Here is a 14,387-nt window from a genome sequence, read left to right as displayed (position 1 = left end):
GTTATTCACTTTGGTAGGAAGAATAGAAAAACAGAATATTTTTTAAATGTCGAGAAACTATGCACTCTACAGCCCTCTGGACTCAACATAGAGTTCAACAATTTCAGATCATAACCTCGGCCCCTGTCACATATATATATTTTCTTTTTTTATCCACACTTTTTGTTTGGCCTTTTTAACTTCTCTCCCACATGGCAGCTGTCCTTCATTCTGCCAGCGCAATTCACACTTCATCTAGAGCCATCCTTTGTTCCTTAACCTGTCCCATTACCACCTCCTCTTGCCTTGAATATCTCTTAATGTCTCTCAATGTCTCTTAATCTCTCCTGCTTTCTATCCTATCACTGACCTTCCCTTTTGTTCCTTCATCCCCTCCCCCTTTTCCCAGCCCCTAAACTTGCTTTCCATTTCCTGCTTTTTTCCAGTTCTGACGACAGGTCTTCAACCTGAAACGTTAACTGTTTCTCTCTCCACAGATGCTGCCTGGCCTGCTGAGTTTTTCCAGCGTTTTCTGTTGTTATTTCAGATTTCCAGCATCTGCAGTATTTTGCCATTGTATTAGTGTTTGGTTCACTGCCTGAAAGAGGCTGCAAAGGGATATAGACAGGTTAAGTGAGTGGGCAATAAGGTGGCAGATGGAGTCTAATGTGGGGAAATATGAGGTTATTCACTTTGGTAGGAAGAATAGAAAAACAGAATATTTTTTAAATGGTGAGGCACCTCAAAGCACTGGAGAGGTACCACCAACGCTGCCTCCGCAAGATCCTGCAAATCCATTGGCAGGATAGGCGCACCAACGTCAGTGTTCTCGCTCAGGCCAACATCCCCAGCATCGAAGCTTTGACCATGCTCGATCAGCTCTGATGGACGAGTTACATTGTCCACATGCCCGATACGAGACTCCCAAAACAAGCGCTCTACTTGGAGCTCCGACACGGCAAGAGAGCCCCAAGTGGATAGAGGACACGCTTCAAGGACACCCTCAAAGCCTCCTTGAAATAGTGCAACATCCCTACCAACACCTGGGAATCCCTGGCCCAAGACTGTACAAAGTGGAGGAGAAGCATCCGGGAAGGCGCCGAACACCTTGAGTCTCTTCGCCGGGAGCAAGCGGAAGCCAAGCGCAAGGAGCGCACGTCAACCCAAGCACCCCACCCACCCGCCCCTTCAACCACTGTCTGCCCCACCTGTGACAGAGACTGTAGGTCCCTCATTGGACTCATCAGTCACCTGAGAACTCATTTTTAACGTGGAAGCAAGTCATCCTCGGTTCCGAGGGACTGCCGAAGAAGAAGGTGGTTCACTGCCACCTCTCTTCTATGAATGCCCACCTTGAAAAAGTTCTGCTCTTCTCTGCGACGGGATTTCCATTTGTCTCTTCAACCTTGTTCATCGTCATTGCTTTCAGTTTCTCTTCTCATGTTAGATCAGGTATCTGCCAAGACTCGGTTTCACAGCCACATCTCTTTCCTCAGCAACTGTCTCCAGTTCCGACTATTCCACGTGGATTCCAACTAAACTTCCACCCTTCGTGTTTCGGATCCACCCAGGATTACAAATATCTCCAAGATATTCATCGTTCCTTGAACTACTGCTCTCGCCGCATCTTGAGATCCACGCTCAACGCCATGCGGCGCCACATGAACACTCTCGACCTCTCTCTTCAGCAGCACCGACGCACTCTTTCTCAAAGCTGTCCGGGTCCACAGTTCCATTTCATCCTTCGACTCATCCGACGCTTCAACAAAAAACTTTTTTTCTTCCTTTCTGATGTCAAGGATTGCAAGCTTCATCAACTCTTGAACACCAACGCCCCTCCAGAACCTTCTTCCCCTTCACTTTCCTCTGACCCCCTTCTCCCAATCTCACACCCTGCCGCGTTTTCACTATCCCTTCTGACCTTCCCCTCTCTGACCCCGAACAATCAGTCCTCAGCAAAGGCCTGAGCTCCATTCCCTTACGCCCCCACCTCAATGAATTTCGAGCTCGGCACGATGTTGAGCTCTTTTTTCGCCGCCTTCGCCTCCGTGCCCACTTCTTTGACCAGGAGTTTTCCCCCTGCACGGCTGACCCTTTCTCCACTTTCAGAATTCCCGTTCTACCTGGACCCCTCCCCCTGGCCTCTTACCCTCTCTAGATATTTTCATTGCAAACTGCCGCCGTGACATCGGCCTACTCCATTTCTCTGCTCCCCTCACTCACTCCAACCTACCTCCCTCTGAACTTGCAGCGCTCCATTCTCTTAGATCCAACCACGAATTTGTCATTAAACCTGCTGACAAGGGTGGTACTGTTGTTGTTTGGTGAACCGACCTCTACCTAGCGGAAGCTGAACGCCAACTCTCCGACACCTCCTCCTACCTCCACCTGGACCATGACCCCACTACCGAACATCAAACCACCATTTCCAAGACTGTCACTGACCTCATCTCCTCTGGAGATCTGCGCCCCACGGCCGGCAACCTCATAGTTCCCCAACCCCGCACAGCCCGCTTCTGCCTCCTTCACAAGATCCACAAACAGGACTGCCCTGGTAGACCCATCGATTCAGCCTGTTTTTGCCCCACGGAACTTATCTCTTCCTATCTTGACTCTATTTTTTCTCCCCTTGTCCAGCCTCTTCCCACCTATATCCGAGACTCTTCCAACGCCCTCCGCCACTTTAACAGTTTCCAGTTTCCCAGCCCCAACCGCCTCCTTTTCACTATGGACATACAATCCCCCACCAGGATGGCCTGAGGGCACTCCGCTTCTTCCTTGAACAGAGGTCCAACCAGTCTCCATCCACCACCACCCTCCTCCGCCTGGCTGAACTTGTTCTCACATTGAACAACTTCTCCTTTGACTCCACTCATTTCCTCCAAATCAAAGGTGTTGCTATGGGTACCCGCATAGGTCCTAGCTATGCCTGCCTTTTTGTGGGATATGTGGAATACTCTTTGTTCCAGTCCTACTCGGGTCCCCTCCCTCACTTCTTTTTCTGGTACATTGATGACTGTATTGGTGCCGTCTCCAGCTCTCGCCCTGAACTAGAAAATTTCATTCACTTTGCTTCCAATTTCCACCCTTCCCTCACCTTCACATGGTCCATCTCCGACTCTTCCCTTCCCTTCCTCGACTTCTCCGTCTCCATCTCTGGGGATAGCTTATTGACAAACATTCACTACAAGCCCACTGACTCTCACAGCTACCTGGACTACACTTCCTCGGCCCATTTATTGTAGGTCACAATACACTGTGATGGAGAAAAGCCCCCAGAAATACTGGAAAGCCTCAAGAGGTCAGACACAGTATTTTGCTTTTGCACCGTGATGGAGAATATATGGTGAAATAAGGAGCCTCTCTCTCTCTCTGTGTGCCTGTCCCTGTCTCTGTGTATTTCTCTGTCTCTCTCTCCAGGTCCGTGTCTCTCTCCCTCTCTGTGCCTGTCCCTCGCTGTCTCTCTCTCTCCCTGTCTCCCTCTATGTCTGTCTCTCTGTGCCTGTCTCTCTCTCTCTCTCTCTCTCAGTGCCTGTCCCTCTAGCTCTCTCTTTCCCTGTCTCTCTCTCTCTCCCTCTCTTGTCTGTGTATGCCTGTTTCTGTCTCTCTCTCTGCTTGTCTCTCTCTCTGTGCTTGACCCTCTCTCCCTGTCTCTCTCTATGTCTGTCTCTCTGTGTGCCCGTCTCTTTCTCTCTCTCTGCCTATCCCTCTCCCTGTCTCTCCATCTCTCTCCCCGTCTCCCTCTCTCTCCCTCTGTCTCTCTCCCTCTCTCTCATCCTGTCTGTCTCTCCATCTCTGTGCCTGTCTCGCTGTCTCTGTGCCTGGCCCTGTCCCTCTCTCTCTCTCTCTCTCTCTCTTCCTCTCCCTCTCTCTCTCACTCCCTGTCTCTCTCTCTCTGCCTGTCCCTCTCTCTCTCTGTGCCTGTCCCGCTCTCTGTGCCTGTCCCCCTCTCTGTGCCTGTCCCCCTCTCTGTGCCTGTCCCCCTCTGTCTCACTCCCTCTCTCTCTCTCTCTCTCCCTGTCTCTGTGCTGGTCCCTCTGTCTCTCTCTCATTGCCTCTCTCTCTCTCTCTCTCCCCCTGTCTCTGTGCCTGTCCCCCCCTCTCTCTCTCTCTCTCACTGCCTCCCTCTCTCTGTGCCTGTCCCTCTCTCTCTCTGTCTGTCTCTTTCTCACTGACTTTCTTTCTCTCTCTCTCTCTTTCTTACTGCAGGGTGTGTCCGCCCGGTAAAACTTTCCCCGACAGTTTCTTCCCATTTCCCCTGTGCACTGCTGAATTAATTTCTAATTCTGGATCATTGCCGATTTTACCAATCACTAACTGGCTGTAAAGTTGCAGTGAGTGACTAACTTTCTATCTGTGTCCCTCTGTCGCCAGCTCCAGTCACCTTGGACCCTAATACAGCCAGTCCTGAACTTCTCCTGTCTGAAGACCTGAGCACCGTGAGACACACCGAGAAATGGCAGCAGATCCCTGACAATCCGGAGAGATTTGATTACTGGATCTGTGTCCTGGGATCAGAGGGATTCACATCAGGGAAACATTCCTGGGAGGTGGAGGTGGGGAACAAGACTGAGTGGTCTCTGGGTGTGGCCAAAGAGTCCATCAACAGGAAGGGTGGATTCACCCTGAATTCAGGTAACGGATTCTGGGCAGTGACGCTGATTGACGGGAATAAATACTCGGCTTGTACCGAATCATGGAAACCCTTAGCGCTGAGTGTGAACCCGAGAAAGATTCAAGTCTGCCTGGATTATGAGGGAGGGAAGGTGTCCTTTTATAACTCAGATAACAAGTCCCATATCTACACTTTCACTGGTACATTCACTGAGAAACTCTATCCTTACTTCAGTCCATGTCTCACTGATGGGGATAAAAACACAGACCCGCTGAAAATCTGTCCCCGGACAGTAACAATCCAGGAGGATGAGGGTTTTATCCCTTTATAAAAATAAAACAGCTTCTTATACCAGGCACAATATTCCCAGACTCGGCACCTCCGGCGAGATCACACAGGCAGCCTGAAGCTTATTGGAAACCCGCGGTGCTCCGGCCCGATACTCCACCCATTGACTCACCCGGTGAGTGCCAGGTCCTGGCAGTGGAGCAGGAGTCTGGGAAAATCCCACCCAAATAATCACCGATAAATACCCACAGGGTCTGGGAAAATCCCACCCAAATAATCACCGATAAATACCCGCAGGGTCTGGGAAAATCCCACCCAAATAATCGCAGATAAATACCCACAGGGTCTGGGAAAATCCCACCCCGATATATCAGTAATCACCGATAAATACCCGCAGGGTCTGGGAAAATCCCACCCAAATAATCACGGATAAATACCCGCAAGGTCTGGGAAAATCCCACCCCGAAAACACCAATAATCACCAATAAATATCCACAAGGTCTGGGAAAATTCCACCCGATAACACCAATAATCACCGATAATTACCCACAGGGTCTGGGTTAATCCCACCCCAATAACACCAATAATCACAGATAAATACCCACAAGGTCTGGGAAAATCCCACCCGATAACACCAATAATCACCGATAAATACCCGCAGGGTCTGGGAAAATCCCACCCGATAACACCAATAATCACTGATAAATACCCATAGGGTCTGGGAAAATCCATCACACCAATAATCTACAAGGACAGGTTGGAGAAGCTGGATTTGTTTTCATTAGAACAAAGGAGGTTGCGGGGTGATTTGATAGAGGTGTACAAGATTTTGACGGGTTTGGATAGGCTAGATGGGGAAAGGCTGTTCCCACTAGTTGATGCTACAAGGACTAGGGGACACCGATTTAAGGTTTTGGGCAAGGGATACAGGGGCGATGTGAGGAAAATCTTTTTTGCACAGTGAATGGTGAATTTCGCCCTGGAACTCGCTGCCGACAGAAGTGGTGGAAGCAGAGACACTCAATACTTTCAAGGGGAGACTGGACAGACACTTGAGGGAAATAAACTTGTCGGGGCTACGGGGATAGAGCGGGGGAATGGGACTGACTGGACCGCTCTACAGAGAGCCGGCACGGACTTGATGGGCCGAATGGCCTCCTTCTGTGCCGTTATGACTCTATGGGCGCAATCTTACCTGTCCAGATGAGTTCAAGGCGGGACTGCTGGTTTACGGGTGAGAGTCCCACCCCCAGCGATGTCCGGCACACAGACGCTATTTTCCCTTGATTGGCCTAGTTACGCCCACTCTGCGGGCTTGCCGGCCAATTAAAGGAAAGCCAGTGTCAGATGACGTCAGTTGATGACGCTTCATCTGCCGGTTTTCTTAAAGGGACATGCACTATACTTTTTAACAGATGAATTTTCAGCATTGAGGTGCTGTCAAACACTGACAATCACTGTTCAAAGGCAGTTAATTGGCTCTAATTCTCTTCCCGCTGCTAGGAGTCAGGTCCCTGCACATATTGGGGACCCGACTCCCAGGAAGATCGTGTTTTCGATTTTGCCAGCAGTCCCGCCTCCAAACCTGCCCGCTGAGCGCTGGCAAAATTCCCCCTTATGATTCTAATCACCAATAAATACCCACAGGGTCTGGGAAAATCCCACCCGATAACACCAATAATCCCCGATAAATACCCGCAGGGTCTGGGAAAATCCCACCCGCTAACACCAATAATCCCCGATAAATACCCACAGGGTCTGGGAAAATCCCACCCGATAACACCAATAATCACCGATAAATACCCGCAGGGTCTGGGAAAATCCCACCCGATAACACCAATAATCACTGATAAATACCCAAAGGGGCTGGGAAAATCCCCCTGATAACACCAATAATCCCCGATAAATACCCGCAGGGTCTGGGAAAAGCCCAACCGATAACACCAATAATCACCGATAAATACCCGCAGTGTCTGGGAAAAGCCCAACCGATAACACCAATAATCACCGATAAATACCCGCAGGGTCTGGGAAAATCCCTCCCAACAAAACAGTTTGATTTTAGGATCCCAGCTTCTGTTTATAACAGTAAATTGTATCAGTATCAGTAAACAATGAACTGAACCATAGTGATAGAATCGGCTCACACACACTAACACATTGCTCTAAGAATAATGTCCTGTGTAAGATGTTGGAAACTGCTGAATTGATGGCGTATCAGGTCTGTATAATTATTCCATTCCCTGTGGTCCTGAATGTATTTCTCTACATGTATGTGGTGCTCTGCTCTATATCTCTGGAGGTGATCTTTATGTGAGGTCCCTCAGCTTCACTGACTGTGTTTGACATGTGATGTAAGGTCACTGCAATATACATCCGATACTTTGTAGAAATACTTGCGATGCAATCTGATCACGGGTTTACTTGTTGGTCATTTAAAGCATCTCTCTATTTACAACATGTGTGTGATTCCTGTGATGAGTGTGTAATGTCATTGTTTGGGATCTATAACAAAGTTCCTTACAATCGTTCCCGTCTGACAGAGTGACCGCGAGAGTCTGATCGGTGATCAGACTCCAGTTAACATCAGATGAATGTAACAGACCGGGGATGGAAAGGGTTAATCAGGGATTCCTGCAGCTAAGCTGAAGTGAATTCCTGAAGTTTGTTAGTGTAGTAATGAAGCAGAGGGGAGATGAGGAGCTATTTGATGCAGCGAGTTGCTATGATCTGGAATGCACTGCCTGAAAGCGGGGTGGAAGCAGATTCAATAGTAACTTTCAAAAGGGAATTGGATAAATACTTGAAGGGGAGGAATTTGCAGGGCTTTGGGGAAAGAGCGGGGAGTGAGACTGATTGGATAGCTCTTTCAAAGAGGCTCGATGGGCCGAATGGCCTCCTTCTGTGCTGTAAGATTCTATGAATGTCAATGAGTGGTGTCAATTCTCAGCTTTAGTCTGCCACGTATGATAATATAATCTCCAAACCATAGTGTCTTAGAACATCCAATCAATGTTAGCATTGTGTGTCCAGGGGAATTACTTGCTGTTTATTGACTTGACACAGGAGGGACACATGAATGTTAGTTGGTCAAGTCACCCAGAGAGTGGTGAACCTGTGGAATTCTCTACCACAGAAGGCAGTTGAGGCCAATTCATTAAATATATTCAAGAAGGAGTTAGATATATTTCTTAAGGCTAAAGGGATCAAGGGATATGGGGAGAAGGCAGGGACAGGGTACTGAGTTTGGATGATCAGCCATGATCTCATTGAATGGCAGGGCAGGCTCGAGGGGCCGAATGGCCTACTCCTGCTCCTATCTTCTATGTTTCTATGTAAAGCCAGCATGGGAATGTAGAAAGGGTGCCAGGGACAGACAAACCGGTGCCTAAAGAGACACAATTCAGAATCAAGCTTGGGGGTGACCAGGATCCCAGTGAGGACGGACTGAGCAGCTACACGAAAGAATGGGGGGGATGAGAAGGTGCTGTTACCCATTGACAGGAGCTACAAGGACTTGGGTGCTAAGTCCTGCAGGAAGAGAAACATCTGTGTTGACACTTTCTGATAATCAAAGAGTGGGAAGGACCAGGGAACGCAGCTGCTGAGACACGCTGACAATCACAGGACAATGATAAGAGAGGGTATAAAAATAGAGAGCCTGAACCGAGGAGGAGAGCTACGGTGAATCCTCCACAGAAGAAGCCTTGGTTGGTGTAGTTCCCAGGACAGAGACAATCATTGTGATCACTGTGCCCTGTTAGGTGAGGCTGTCTTATGGCGGGAATGTTGTACGATGTCCTCTACCTGCTGTGACATGTTGCTGCTTTGCTGGTATGTTTCAAGTCTCTCGCAAATAAAGCTTCAATTGATTATAATCAACATATATGTAGTTTTCTCTGATTTAACAGGGCTGAACTCAAATTATATTTAGGGACACAGTACATCATTTGGCTAACAGTTATTATCAGTTCCTGTTGCCTGGTTCCATTCTTATCTGTTGAGTCATAGCCAGAGAATCACTTGCAATGGATTCTCTTCCTGGTGTCCCCCAAGGTCCTATTCTTGGCCTCCTCCTATTGCTCATCTACATGTTGCCCCTCGGGGACATCATCGGAAAACACAATGTCAGGTTCCACATGTACGCTGACGATTCCCAGCTCTACCTCACCACCACCTTTCTTGACCCCTCCACTGACTCTGATTTGTCACACTGTTTGTCTGACATCCAGTACTGGATGAGCAGAATTTCCTCCAACTAAATATTGAGAAGACCGAAGCCACTGTCTTCGCTCCCCACCATGAACTCCGTTCCCGAGCCACTGACTCCAGCCCTCTCCCCGGCAACTGTCTGAGGCTGAAACAGACCGTTCACAACCTTGGGGTCGTATTTGACCCTGAAATGAGCTTCCGACCACACATCCACTCCATCACCAAGACTGCGTACTTCCACCTCCGTAATATTGCCCGAATCCGCCCCATCCTCAGCTCATCTGCTGCTGAAACCCTCCTCCATGCCTTTGTTACCTCGAGACTTGACTATTCCAATGCTCTCCTGGCCGGCCCCCCATCTTCCACCCTACATAAACTTCAGCTCATCCAAAACTCAGCTGTCCATCTCCTAACTCGCACCAAGTCCTGTTCACCCATTGCCCCCTGTGCTCACTGACCTACATTGGCTTCTGGTACAGCCATGTCTCAATTATAAAATTCTCATCCTTGTTTTCAAATCCCTCCATGGCCTTTCCCCTCTATATCTCTGTATCCTCCTCCAGCCCTACAAACCTCCGAGATCTCTGCACTCCTCCAATTCTGGCCGCTTGTACATCCCCGATTTTCCTTCGTTCCACCATTAGCGGCCGTGCCTTCAGCTGCCTGGGCCCTAAGCTCTGGAATTCCCTCCCTAAACCTCTCCACCTCCTTCCTCTCCCTTTAAAACACTTCTAAAGACCGACCTCTTTGATCAAGGTATTGGTCATCTGTCTAATATCTCCCTATGTGGCTTGGTGTCAAATTTTGTTTGATTATCGCTCTTGTGCAGTGCATGGGACATTTTACTGCATTAAAGGCGCTATATAAATACAAGTTATATATATTGTGCTTTGTTTACTGGGTAAAATGTTATGAGTTCCTGTTACATATATTTTATTTACATGGCAGGCTTTTCAAATACTAAAATTCACATATTCTGTTTGTCACGTTTGTGCAGAGATAGAAATGCAGGAACAGGAGGAGGCCATTCAGCCCCTCGAGCCTGTTCTGCTATTCTATGAGATCGTGGCTGAACTGTACCTGAACCCCATTTACTGCCATTGCTCCATATATCCTTGCGCAACCAAAATCCATCGATCTCAGCCTTGGAAATATCAATTGACCCGACATCCGCAGTCTTTTGGGGAAGAGCGTTCCAGATTTCTACTGCCCTTTGTGTGAGAAAGGACTTCCTGATTTCCCTCCTGAATGGCCTGGCTCTAATTGAAGGTTATGTCTCCTTGTTCTTGCTTCCCCCACCGGCAGAAATAGTTTCTCTGTTTCTACCCTATCGAATCTTTGTAACATTTTAAACACCTCAATCAGATCACCCCTCAATCTTCTATACCCATGGAATACAAGCCAACCTGCCCTCGTAATTAACCCTTTACACCCTGGTATCATTCTGGTGAATCATTGCTGCACCCCCTCCATCCTGAGGAGCGATGCCCAAAACTGGGCGCAGTTCTCCAGATGGGGTCTGACGAACGCTCTGTACAACTGCAGCATCATTTCCTCCCCTTTGTAATCCACCCCCCTTGAGATAAAGGCCAACACTCCACCAGACTCTTTGATTGCTTTTTGTACCTGTCTACTCGCTGTAAATGATTTGTGAACTTGGTCTCCCAAATCCCTTTGTTCCTCTACGGACCCTCGTTTCTCACCATTCAGATTTATCTTTTCTTGTGTCCAAAGTGGATGACCTCACACTTGCCCACATTAAACTCCATCTGCCATAGTCTTTCCCACTCATTTAATCTGTTTATATCCTTTTGCAACTTCCTGCTCCCATCTGCACTACTTACTGTCCCTCCTACTGTCATCTGCACACTTGGAGATACAACTTTCATCACCAAGTCATTAATAAATATGGTGAAAAGTTGAGGCCCCAGATCAGATCCCTGGGGAACACCACTTGTCACCTCCTGCCAATCTGAGTACCTCCCCTTTATCCCCACTCTCTGGGCTGGATTTTGTCAGTGTGTGCGGGCTGGGGCGTGTCAGGTGGAAATCATGTCAGGACACCGACTCCTAAGTGAAGTGTTGAAAAAGTGCGATTTTCCCCTAATTGGCCAATTGATTTCCTGCATGTGGGAACCACTGGCCCAATTAGTCTTTTCATACAGAAAGTCCGATAACGTCATCAATGCTGTTGGATTTAAGGCCTGCAAGCAGCCTTGATTCTCCTGGAGACTGCAAAGGCTCTGCAATTTATATGAGGGGGTTGAATTGTGGAAAATGTCAACATTCAAGCAAAAGTGTGCTCCTCGGTTTGATGAGCCCTCCCTGCAAGCTCTGGTGTACGGAGCTAGATGTAATAAGGAGGTGCTGTTCCCTTCCTCAGGGAGAAAAAAGCCACCCCAGCAGACAAAAGCTGTGTGGCTGCAAGTGGGCCAGGTTGTCAACTCCATTTCAGTGAGCCACAGAACCTGGCTGCAATGCAGGAAGAGGTTTCATGACCTTCTCCGCACCGGAAAAGTGAGTATGACTTTCCCATCACCCTCAATCTGATCCCCATCGCCTCTCCTCACCAGCACTCTGCTTTGCCAACCTCTTCCTCCACATCCCACTTGACACTTACATCCCTGCACCCTTACCCATTCCCTATCTCTCTATGGTCACATTCACTTAACTATTCGACCATGCAGCCCTCACACTTCCTATCACTGTGACGCCATGACAACAACTACTTACAACACACAGGGAGGGTCCTTTGTATCCTTCTAAGCATCTATGCTATGCATTCACTACACTTACTCCTTCCATGGTCCATGGAGGAGCTTAGTTACAAGGGTATTGAAAACATGGTCATTGTTCATAATAGAATGACATCTCTTGAGGAGCGATGGTCAGCTATTGAGCAAACAAAGCAGACCTTCATGCAAGTCCTCTGGAGTAGGACTTCCAGTGCAGAAATGGGTCCTCATGGCCCCCCTGCAGTGCAGCAAGGTGCTGTCAAGCCACTTGCTACCTCTGAAGTGGGGCTGACCCATGTGAGGGATGTTGGTGGCAGATAACAAGGAAGTGGGGGCTCCGCTCCAAGCGCTCACACGACCATGCCACAGCAAAGCCCTCGGTCAGAGCCCCACCAGAGTCCTCACCCAAATGAGATGGGTGTCTCAGCCCCTGCACAGCCGTAGGAGCAGCAGACTGTTAGCGAGCCTGCACAGGTTTGCCACCCCAGAGGATGCCCGCCAAAGGCGTTGAGATAGGAGCAGCAAGAGAGTGAACAAGGGGCCTCCACATCTGCTGAAGCCACAGGGGAAGCACCACGTAGGAGCATGCGTAAGAGGAAGATAAAGCACAAGTAGTCACAAGGGTAGTCACTTGGGTGCTGTGTTTTGTTTTTGGACCAGCCATTATTGTGATTGTATTATAAAGTGTTTTGATGGCAAACTGTTGAAGTAGTGGCCTGTGTCATTTCGCAAATGGGACTTTCACATTGAGGGCTTAGGGCGCCTTGTGATTATCAGTATGGTGGTCAGACTGATAGGATTCTGTAGGTTCTTCTCCATTGTCGATGATCTGGTAAGAAGGAGCAAGACTAAAGTGTTTGATTGTGCAGACTAAGCAAATCTGGCCAGGATGAGTGCGTCCCTTGCATCCCGGGCAGCAATATGGTGGCGCTCTGCCGCCTTCTGGCCTGTGCATTTTCAGGTGAGTGACTAGCAGCTTGGCGCTCCTGTTGATGTTCCTGCTGTTGGTGCTGCTGTTCCTCCTGGTTCTGCTGCTGCCGGGGCTGGTCTGCATCTGAATCTGATGACCCGGAGGAAAAGAATTAAATGCTCGCCATGCTTCTGAAATATGCCTCAGTTGAAGACGTGCTTAGTCAAGGTGGGGAGAGGGGTTTCCCAGGAGGTCACACTGGAGATGGGGGTCAGGCTCCAAGCTTCCACAACACTGAGTATGCCTGCTAAAGAGCGGAATTAATTAGAGTGGACTGGGAAAATAGATTAAAGGGTAAGACGGTACATGATCAGTGGTGTACATTTAAGGAGTTATTTTACAACTTCCAAAAAATATATATTCCACTGAGGAAAAAAGGGTGTAAAAGAAAAGATAGCCATCCATGGCTAAGTAAAGTAATTAAGGATAGTATCCGACTAAAAACAAGGGCATATAAGGTAGCCAAATCTAGTGGGAGGATGGAAGATTGGGAAGTCTTTAAAAGATAGCAAAAAATAACTAAAAGATTGATTAAGAAAGGGAAGATAGATTATGAAAGTAAATTAGCAAAAAATATAAAAACAGACAGCAAAAATTTCTATAGTTATATAAAAAGAAAAAGGGTGGTTAAAGTAAATGTTGGTCCCTTAGAGGATGAGACCGGGAAATTAATAGTGGGAAACATGGAGATGGCAAAAACGCTGAACAATTATTTTGTATCAGTCTTTACAGTAGAGGACACTAAGAATATCCCAACACTGGACAAACAGGGGGCTCTAGCGGGGGAGGAACTAAATACGATTAAAATCACTAAGGAAGTGGTACTTGGTAAAATAATGGGACTCAAGGCGGATAAATCCCCTGGACCTGATGGCTTGCATCCTAGGGTCTTGAGGGAAGTGGCGGTAGGGATTGTGGATGCATTGGTAATAATTTTCCAAAACTCCCTGGACTCAGCAAAGGTCCCGGCAGATTGGAAAACTGCTAATGTAACACCCTTATTTAAAAAGGGTAGCAGGCAGAAGGCTGGAAACTATAGACCTGTTAGCCTAACATCTGTGGTTGGTAAAATGTTAGAGTCCATTATTAAGGAGACAGTAACGGGACATTTGGATAAACATAATTTAATAGGACAAACTGAGCATGGTTTCATGAAGGGGAAGTCATGTTTGACAAATTTGCTTGAGTTTTTTAAGGAAGTAACATACAGGGTGGATAAAGGGGAACCAGTGGACGTAGTGTATTTAGACTTCCAAAAGGCATTTGACAAGGTGCCACACAAAAGATTATTGCTCAAGATAAAAAATCACGGGATTGGGGGTAATATTCTGGCGTGGGTGGAGGATTGGCTCTCTAACAGAAAGCAGAGAGTTGGGATAAATGGTTCATTCTCAGATTGGCAACCAGTAACTAGTAGTGTTCCGCAGGGGTCAGTGCTGGATCCCCAACTCTTTACAATCTATATTAACGATTTGGAGGAGGGGACCGAGTGTAACATATCAAAGTTTGCAGATGATACAAAGATGGGACGGAAAGTAGTGAGTGAGGAGGACATAAAAAACCTGCAGAGGGACATAGACAGGCTAAG

The 14,387-nt window shown here is 47.9% G+C and overlaps 2 protein-coding genes across 2 annotated transcripts in view; one reads left to right on the top strand and one right to left on the bottom strand.

Moving 5' to 3' along the window:
- The window catches only part of LOC147096196 (zinc-binding protein A33-like), a 42,716-nt gene extending 33,952 nt beyond the window's left edge, over positions 1–8,764 (top strand). The window contains exon 6 of the mRNA XM_085975064.1: positions 4,354–8,764. Coding sequence (XP_085831190.1) covers positions 4,354–4,925 — 572 coding nt within the window. The 3' untranslated portion in view covers positions 4,926–8,764. The remainder of the gene's footprint in view (positions 1–4,353) is intronic.
- LOC147096194 (E3 ubiquitin-protein ligase TRIM39-like) overlaps positions 1–14,387 on the bottom strand; it is a 546,064-nt gene that overhangs the window by 287,517 nt on the left and 244,160 nt on the right. The window lies entirely within an intron of this gene.

The sequence above is a fragment of the Somniosus microcephalus genome, unplaced genomic scaffold (genome assembly GCF_052327205.1).
Source record: "Somniosus microcephalus isolate GS21.2 unplaced genomic scaffold, FLI_Smic_1.0 unresolved_chr1, whole genome shotgun sequence".
Taxonomy (NCBI): domain Eukaryota; kingdom Metazoa; phylum Chordata; class Chondrichthyes; order Squaliformes; family Somniosidae; genus Somniosus; species Somniosus microcephalus.
This window is presented reverse-complemented; position numbering and strand designations above follow the sequence as displayed.